The sequence below is a fragment of the Trematomus bernacchii genome, unplaced genomic scaffold (genome assembly GCF_902827165.1).
Source record: "Trematomus bernacchii unplaced genomic scaffold, fTreBer1.1, whole genome shotgun sequence".
NCBI lineage: Eukaryota > Metazoa > Chordata > Actinopteri > Perciformes > Nototheniidae > Trematomus > Trematomus bernacchii.
Window position 1 is genome coordinate 2911705 of NW_022987477.1, and position 9708 is coordinate 2921412.

The 9708-nt window shown below is 40.7% G+C and overlaps 1 protein-coding gene across 1 annotated transcript; it reads right to left on the minus strand.

The window, feature by feature from the left end:
• Nucleotides 1-587: 587 nt before the first annotated feature.
• Nucleotides 588-9511, minus strand: flt3 (fms related receptor tyrosine kinase 3). Its single transcript, XM_034145853.1, is given in 29 exon segments — nucleotides 588-623; nucleotides 625-749; nucleotides 752-794; nucleotides 1107-1196; nucleotides 1198-1213; nucleotides 1739-1838; nucleotides 1919-2000; nucleotides 2003-2030; nucleotides 2032-2240; nucleotides 2881-3002; nucleotides 3115-3221; nucleotides 3369-3405; nucleotides 3408-3524; nucleotides 3624-3734; nucleotides 3824-3928; nucleotides 4344-4476; nucleotides 4556-4671; nucleotides 4754-4965; nucleotides 5048-5156; nucleotides 5243-5343; nucleotides 5467-5647; nucleotides 5740-5881; nucleotides 5972-6153; nucleotides 6301-6440; nucleotides 6530-6638; nucleotides 6740-6864; nucleotides 6940-7091; nucleotides 8547-8629; nucleotides 9403-9511. Coding segments are annotated over 29 exon segments (3123 nt in total). The 5' UTR covers nucleotides 9413-9511.
• Between the last annotated feature and the right edge of the window lie 197 nt (nucleotides 9512-9708).

A 9708-nucleotide genomic window follows, 5' to 3' on the forward strand; every position in this document is an offset into this window, starting at 1 on the left:
GATTGATTGATTGATTGATTGATTGTAGACTATGAACATCACTTTTGACACATCAGAAACATGCACACTCATTGTTGTTAACCTTTTATTGTTAAATGTGCATTTTATTGCAGGTATAATGCTTAAAAAACCAAAGGCACATAAGAAATCCACTTTCACAGTAGGAAAAAGCTTGTTTTGATAACAATATATAAGTGCACATAAACTGGTTTAAGTAATAGCTGCTCACATAGTATACAAAAATACAATAACATTTTTACCAGAGCATACAAATACATGTTATACTGATAAAATGTAAAACCAAACAGTTGCTACAGTATGCAGGCGTGAAAAGTAACAACTCTCTCTTCACATGTCTATAGTCCTGAGAATCTGTATCCATGAAACGGTTTTAACACAATTGATAAATATAAAAATGAAAACACTGTTTTTATATATTTCAGGCCACTTTGCTAAAATCTTGAACTTGTATAAAGGGATCTAAAGCAGGATCTACGGTTATCTTGAGATACATGAGACCAGATATAAAAAAATGAATATTTTAAGGCATGGTTTGGTCAAAATGCATTCATTCGGTGTGAAGGTTATCACTCTGCATCCGATGTCTTCAGGTTCTCCTCAGCAAGCCACAGTTTCAGGACACTTCTGCTCTTGCTCTCATTCAGTCGCGTGGGTTCGACGTAAATCGTTGGCCGCCTTGTTCCTCGTTTTTGTTGCGTCAAGAGCGGAAATGTCCAAAATGGTGCTGCGTTCTGGTAGATGCTGGATTCCTGGTCGGGCATGTTATGGTACAGCTGAAAGAGGAAAGAGAAAGAAAACTATATTAATATTTCTGTGGAGCTGAAATGATTAAAGTCTTCTTCCTTTCTTCCCATATTATTACATCACATGTCACTTGTTAGACGCTTTTATCCAAGCGATCTTACATAACATCAGTATTGTGGGCAATCCCCACAGCAATTTGGGGTGAAGTGTCTTGCGCAGGGACACAACGACATGCTGACTGCTGTGGGACTCAAACTTGCTATCCCCTGATTCAAGGTTCAGCGCACTAAGTTCAGTGCACTATCCCACTGAGCCACAGCCTCCCTATTATGTTGACATACCTGCTCCTCTCTGTCTGTCAGCTGATCACACATGAAGGACACCAGTTTGGAGAAAGATGGACGGTCGCAGGGATCCAGAGCCCAACACTTTACACATCATCCCGTACCTGCAGAAGTAAGTCATGGAGAAAGCAGATTTAATATATTGTAACTGGATTCTCAGTGATGATAACTAGAAGTCAACAGGTACATGAACTACTGTTTGGTTTTGACAACAGTTGAAACAATCCATCATAACAATGTCAAATATTTTATTACAAGCTGAATATTTTAATTGTTCTAAATGAAGTAAGTTCCTAAATAACTGCAGTGAAGTAAGAAGGACAACATCTCCTAATACATCTGGGAAAGAAGGAAACGGAAACGGAAACGGAAACAAGCCTTAAAAATGTACTCGAGTACATCACATTAGTACTGAGTAACTTTCCATCACTGCTTGCAGACGTGGCCACGCATTTAAAAATCTATAGGCATGCATATTTATATACAGTTTTTACATCTACTCTTCATTGTGATTAATATGATGAAAAAATGTGAACTTCATCATAGTGTCTAGAGGTTATTCTGTGTCCTAAATCTATTGAAATACTGTGTGAGAAATACAAGGGTTGCATGCGTCAGGAGACACTCACACAGACTCGTTGGCGTAGTAAGGACACTCCATCTTAAATCCTCTCTCGATCAGTGAATAGAACGTGTGGTCCACCTTCATGCCCGGGTACGGAGTAACGCCTGAGAGTCACACAGACAGAGTTGATTATGTGCTTGTCTTTTCAATGGGCACCTCATGTAAAAAGCTGGTAGAGGATTACCAAGTGAGAAGATCTCCCAGAGCAGAATGCCATAGGCCCAGACGGCACTCTTCATGGTGTAGATGCCCTGGAAGGTGCCTCTCTGGGTGCCATCCACTTCACTGGCAACGCACCTGCAAAGCCATGTCACCCATTAAATGTGTGAAAGGATAAACCAAATACAACCAATGAATGATCTTAATGTAAATGTCTGACGTACATTTCCTCTCACGACGTAGTTGGAGTCGTTGTCGATGTCCCGAGCCAGTCCGAAGTCGCCCGATCTTCGCCATTCTGCCCTTCGTCACAACACGTTACGAGCTGCCAGGTCTCGATGGATGCACTGCAGACAGACGGACCAATCAGGAGTCAAACACATAACCCACAAACACCAAGCCTGAGTGTGCAGTATTACACATTTTGTATTCTTCTTGAATCTTCAAAGTCAACTTTAATGTCAATGTTTCCGTTTGTGTGTACAGACAGAGAGATCGAAATATGTCTAGTTTCTTGACTAAAATGCTAGTTTTGTAGGTTGAAAACAATGGTCTTTTATAATACCCATACAAATGTGGCTCAAACGGACCTGCAGTTGGAGATACAATAGGCTAGGAATCATTAATAAAGAAAGATACAATTATATCTACAGTGTGAGAACACATATATGTTGATAAAATGAAGTCTTTCTCTTTACAAATGAGTCTAGTTTAAACTATATGCAGCTTTTCTTTCTGGATTAATCAATTGTTTAGTTAAGAAAATTAATATATTACTGAAAAATGCCCAAACCTATTTCCTAAATTCATCAAACAGCTTGTTTTGTCTGCCTAATTAACCCATACAAATACAATACATACTACAAATAAGTTACAACAGTTGATTGTCTTGATAGAACAAATACACATTTATCAATAATCAAAGATGTGGGGCTGCCCATGGTGTAAATGTGGGACGTTTTAACAGTGTGGCCTTTTGTCTCTTACATTCTTGGAGGAGAGGAACTCCATGCCTTTGGCCACCTGGAAGGCGAAGCTGAGCAGGTCGTCGAAGGTCAGGGTCTGCGCGTCGTCCGTCAGATCGTCCGGTTCTTCGTAAATCAAAGGTTCTGCAGAGAAACCGGCATCATCAGTAAGAGTCAGTCAAAAACTCCGAAGGATCTGCTACTCTGTGCACGAAAAAACTGAAAGTGATCTGACAGGCAGGAGGTACTTTATCACCTTCAATGCTGTCGTTGAGGTTGATGGGGAGCAGGGCGATGTCCTCCTGCCCTCCGGTGGTAGAGCGGTGCATGGGCACGTAATTATCCACTGCTTTGTCTCCCTCACTGAAAAAAACACAAAGGTGAACTTAAGTCCATTTCTAGATATGCCTTCACTTATATAGAGTCTTGTCGTTATGATTGATCTACCCTTTGTTGCCCTTTTCGCCAAATGATTCCCAATATTTCTCCTCCTACCCCGTGTTTCCCCACCTAGAGCTTTTGTTGGGCTGCAGGTTGTGGTAAAGCTGCTGAATCGGTCCTTGGTGAAAGCGTCGGTGACAGACTTGTGGTAGAGCTCTCTGTTTGTCTTAAGGTAGTTCAGAAGATCTCCATAACAGCAGTACTGGAAAATCAGGTACGTGGGTCCTGCATGAGGGAAACAAATACAACATTTGGGGAAAGAATATTAGTGATGCATGTACACATTTCTTGTTCCTGTGTGCTTACAATTACCACCAACTGTACCTGAGTCTGTGCATGCCCCCAACAGGTTAACAATGTTTGCGTGGTGACCGATGTGAGTCAGCATCTTCAGCTCGGACATCAGGGCCTCTTTCTCCACAGTCTGGTGTTTCTCTGCAGCGTCAAATATCACAACAGCTGCTGAAATGACCTTCATAGCATGTTTGCATTTCCTCCACGGAATAAATAAATGAAACGCTGACCTTTAAGCATCTTGACGGCCACCTGCTGCGAGACTCCAGCCTTGTTGATGCCGTAAGCCGTAGCTTGGACCACCGTGCCAAAAGCCCCAGAGCCCAGTTCTGGACCTGCGGAGGACACAAGGACACAAAGACACTCAGCACACATCCAAACAGGCAGGTGAGATTTTAGGGGAGTTTTTTTTTCATACTGCCTGTGCAGCAGCACCTCTTTTCACCCTCTGTCTGAAACCAGAGCCCCGTCTGCTCTGATTGGTTAGCTGGATGGCTCTGTTGTGATTTGTAAACTGCTTAGAGATGTCCCGCCCCTTAGCCTATCATGTGCAATGTGTCCGAGCGCTAGCCAATAGAAGCGCGATTGTTACATCGTGATGTGTCCAATGGAGGCGTAGCTTTTAAACGCAAGGCTTTTACTGTAAGGGATTTTTTACATGATTGTATCAGTGCTTTTACTCATGTAAAGGATGTGTTTAGTTCGTCCACCTCTGAAGTCTGGTATCGTGTTTGGGGGTGTAGTTCATACCCAGTTCCAGGTTCTCCCTGGGGAACTCCCATTGCTTGTCGTAACCAAAGTCCTTGAAGTTAATGTAGATGTAATCATTGTCATTGGGTCCAACCATCTGGATCATCTGAAGCTGAGGCTGGTACTTAGGTTTCTGTTGGAAACACAAAGTAGTAAGTGTCATGTCTTTTTGTGAGCGTGTGTTTTGTGTGTGTCAGTGTGCAAAAACGTACCTTCTTTTTGACAAAGTAAATTAGCACCACGCTAACTACTGCCAAAGCCATGACCAGAAACAAACTGCCAACTTTCAGCAGCAGCAAGCTTTTGCTGTTTTGTTGATTTGGAGCAGCTAAAACCGAGAAAGAGGAAAGTATCATGAGAAAACAACACTTTCATTTTATGTTGTGAAATGTGAAAATGAATCTCCCTACCTCCGGAGGACATTTGTGTATGGGGGTATACATCTACTATGTAGCGGTGTTCGCACCAGGAGCCGAGTGAGTTTGTCAGGCAGAACCATAAATTGTTTCCTGTCACTAGACTTCTGCTCAGAGAGCTCCTGATGGTCTTCTGACAGGAGACGTCAGAGTCTGTGTGAGACGCTCCTGGGATATCATTCCAGTTAAACTCAGTTTCACAGCTGCTTTGAGACAGAGAGCAGGGAGTTGAGGAAATCTGGGTGTACAACAGAGGCCATAACGTGACAATCTGACAGAGAGCATTACCTGTCATTCGACAAAACACAGGACTTCCAGGTATAATTTGCCGGCACAAGAGCCACAGTCTCAAAAGCGAAGGTGTTATTGATGTCTATGAATCTGAACTTTGGTGGGTCTGTAACAAAATCAATAATCAATCTCCTTTGAACGTTTACAGATATAATGTGCAGGAGTTAATACAAATTAGACACACTCTCTTACCTGCAACACACACTGATATGGTTTTTGTTTCTTTTAGTCCTCCAGCTTCCACGTGTAATTTATAATCTCCGGATTTGAGTGTGACACATAGCATCACAGTCCTGAGAAAATAAATATGAAACCATCCAAAAGTCATGAATAATACAAATCCTGGGATTATACAGTATTTTCAGCACTTAAAATGTACGTGAGCATTGATTCAGGAGTCAGCTTCATGCAGCTACCTGTGTTTTGTAACCCAAGTGTTCTTTTTGCATTCAATCTCTGCTTTATCAGGAGTCTCCCAGGAGCACTTCCCCAGCACAGGGTGGTAGGAAACACTGGCCTGCAGAAGACAGGATCCGGAGGCGTCGTGAGCGGGGAGGATCTTGCTTTCATTCAGCTGGACGGAGAGGAAACCCTCAGCTGAGGCAACACAGGAGCCAAATCAGTACGTGTACAACTAGTACAAACATGTCAACAGCTTAAATGAGAAAGTTCAATCCGGTGAAACTAACCTTGGACCTGAATGTTGACAGACTTTGTTTTCTTGTTCTTTGGTGTGCTGCAGGTATAAGTGCCACTGTGGTCACTGCTCGCTGATTCGATAAACAGGTAGTTCATCCAACTTCCTTCATGTGTGTCAGATTTAATGCAGATCTGGGATAAAAACATATATCATATTATTTGGATAATGCAATAGTTTGGGATTTATGCTTTACTACGGTGAATTAAAATTGGTCTAAATACCTCTCTCTTGACTTTAGACGAGCATCCATATGTTCCGATGTCCAATTTTTTTCTGCCCTTTTCCCACCCGAGTTCAATCGTCATAGACGTGTGTTTCGCTCGACAGCGAAGGAGTAACGGCTCACCAGGGCTCACAGTCACATTAGAAACATCATCATCTTTCATAAAGTTACTGTCCAGGTCTGAAACACAGATTTGATTTACTCCAATTACTATTTGCTAGCACATGAACTGCTTTTCAGGTGGTTAAAATTGAAAACGTGCTAAATGTACGTCTTTGATCATTGATGTATGATGTATTGAATTCATTTGTTGAGATATTGAATTACCATAGTCATACAGTTGGGAGCATTCTTGTCCTCTCGCGTTAGTGGCACAGCACATCACTCCTCTATCAGAATATCCACTGGTGGATATACGGCTTTGTGCACGTCCACTGTTTGCAGAAACAACTGCCCGATCTGGGTTTCTGTTCAAAAGGAGGATCAACATTTAGAAAATCCAACTAGTCTGATATACTCTGAATCATGAACACAAACGTAATGGCTAACATCTTACCCAGTCCAGTTGAGAGTGGGCTCAGCGTCCTCAGAGATGCAAGTCAAAGAAGGGGATTTGTATTTGATATAATCTTTGTCAATTGTCAGCTTTGGTTTTGAGGGACGTTCTATAAAAACAAATATTTTAATCAGTTTTCAATAAGTGTTTGTTTGCAGTCTGACTTAGCATAGCAGAGATGTGAGGAGATATGCGAGAGCTGGAACTCACTCATGGCTACTTTCAGAGACACATTCATTGAGGAACTGGCCCCGTCGCTGATTTCACATCTCAGCGTGTACTCCCCTGAATCAGCCTCAGAAAGCGTGGGTAGGACCAGGGACTCACTCCCATTTCTGATGAGGTTTAAATAAAACATTCAATATATAAAAATACATATTAAAAGTGAGAACAGTTAATAATTCACTTACACTGTGATTACTGTGTCTGCTCCTCGGATCCAGCTGCAAACAGGGTGTTCGGAGAAGTGCTGCAGGGAGATGATGAGTTTCTTACCGACACACACCTCAACGCTGACTGAACCAGACGCATTCAGATGGTCCGCAGGTACAAAACACTCCTCCTAAAAGACAAGGGTTGACATTCAATCACCCTGCGTTAAGTAGCTTTCGGTGTGGTAGCAAGATCAAGATTTTGTCTAGGCGTGAAAAACACATTTACAAGAAAAGCTGACTTTACCCCTGTCATTTCAAAGGGACAGTTCACATTAATGTTAACATCTCAAACAGTCGTTCACATAAAGGTCTGTGGATAGATCAGTTTTTCAACTCAGCTTTACAAACTTCTGTGTATATTTGAGAGAAGGCAGACATCTCTACAGCAACTTTCTACCTCACTCAGCAACTCACACTAAAACAATATAGATTGATAAAAAGCACTACAGGTAAGAAGAACAAATATGATTTTTGAACGGTCCCCTTAAGGCAGGGGTGTCAAACTCAAATACACAGAGGGCCAAAATAAAAAAATGGGTACTGGTTCAATGTTTATTGCAGAACTTATTGAAATGAACTTATTGCCTATAAAAACAACATTAAATAATCAGTTGCATTCATTTCTCATGGCTCTCTGCAGCTTTTCCGGAGTCATTTCTTATGATTACATTTCTCCACAGGCCAACAACAGCTTCAAAAAAACTATTTCCTTCAAAGAAAAAAACAAACATGCCCTGTTGTCTCAAGAAACAAAGTGCAGAAGGAAACATCCATTGAAACTCAGTGTGCTGCTCTGTGATGCTAGTTCAAGCCAGATACTTGGCATCTCATCTTGGGTGCAAGTTCATCAATGTTTGGGCTCAGGCTCTGAGCGGAGGAGACCCTCAGGATTGAGTGAAGGTGTGCGTGCAATATACCGGCGGGCCAGATCTAATAGTAATTAGAAATTATCCTGCGGGCCGAAATTAAATCCACCACGGGCCTGATTTGGCCGCCGGGCCTTGAGTTTGACACATGTGCCTTAAGGCATTACACATTAATAGGTTCAGAGGTCTTAGAATGATGCCTCTTCTGTGACTTCAACCCCTTGTCTTGGTTGTGTTTCTTAAGAAGGTTTTATAGAAATGACACATAAACTGACAGATGTCTAACTGATAAGAAGAAATACAACTTTTAATTTGAGTCAAGTTTTGCCATTTCCCTCTCCGATGTTTCACAACCTCTTGTTGCTCTGCAGTTTGTTTTTTTTCGGTTTCAAAGTGAGTCCACATCTAAGAGACAATCAACACATCTTTGTTCCTTCTGCTAGGCCTTATGTTTGGAAGACAATAGGCAATGAGATTCTAGCAGCAATTAATGTGGTGGACTGACGTAAATAAACATTACATGACATAATGATCTGTAAAACCTGTTATGTAAATTCAACATATGTCCAACCCTCAGTCCCTGTACATAATTCACATTAACCAAGGAATAACTGTTTGCCTTAACGCTTCAGAAATATATAGTAAGCCAGAAAAACAAGTACATATATTTAACTGAATTGCTCAGTTGAAACACAGATAGGACTTTGCTGCTCTTACCTCATGATTTGGCACGCAGGCCTGATTCTGCGCTGCGACACCATCAGAGCAGAGCAGCCTGACAGCACACAGCACAACGATACCTGGTCAAAAATAAAAATGTAAATCTATTTGTATGCTCACTAAATAGCTTGGGGCCATTTTAAATGAATATACAAGATAAATGCAATCAAAGAAACGAAAAACAACATTGATTATTTTAAGTACTTCCAGTGGTTTATTGATTGAGTGAAATTGTTTATGTCCCTTTTATATACAGGCGTTTACATGAATCAATCCCTATATGCAGTTTTAAGTTTTGTAAAGTCTTTGTATGTTCTTAATTGCATCTTTTTTATTTTGTATTAATGTGCTTATTATTACCTGTACTTACTGTTATTATTCAAAGTGCTAATAAAGGACAGAATACTATATATCTTTTTAAACACACATTTGTAAACATCATTTAAAACCTGATTACTTGGAGTTTTAGTTGGTTATTACAGGGATACAATGATGTAAGTGCTTAACTGTTAATGATTGCATTTTGCATGTAGCTTTGAATGATGAATGATATGTCCGTCCGTCTCTCATGAAGGGAGCACGATCTAAAAGGTTCCTCTTACTGGAATGTTAAACTACAGATGAATGTCGACATTAAATTATATTTCACGAGTAAACATTTCGTTTTTTAAGGTAAAAAACAATTTTACATAGTTTAAATACAAAAATGCAATATACTAAAAAAACTAAAAATTATTTCTGACTACATTTGGCTAAACAGCAACATTTAAATTATTTATAAGCATCGTTAATTAAATCCTGGACTTTTTTATTCACTCAGCAACCCTCACAATAACAGTATTTTCTGACTCACCAGCAATCATGTTGGTGTGCCTCCGCTTTGATGCTCTCTCTCTCTGTCACTGTCTCATACTCCCGGGTCACACGCGAGGCTTTGATGCTATGATGTGCGCGTGTACCTTTTAAATAGAGGAAGTTAACTCGAAGCGATGACGTTGTCCGCCACGCCTGGCACCAATATATAGCATGCAAACAGTTATTAAATAACAAACACCGAAGGATAATCATAAATAATGAGACAGGAACAATTTCATATCTTGCAAGGGATGTTATGCCATTATGGGAGCCAATAAAAAATACAATAATGTGCATTGAAGTC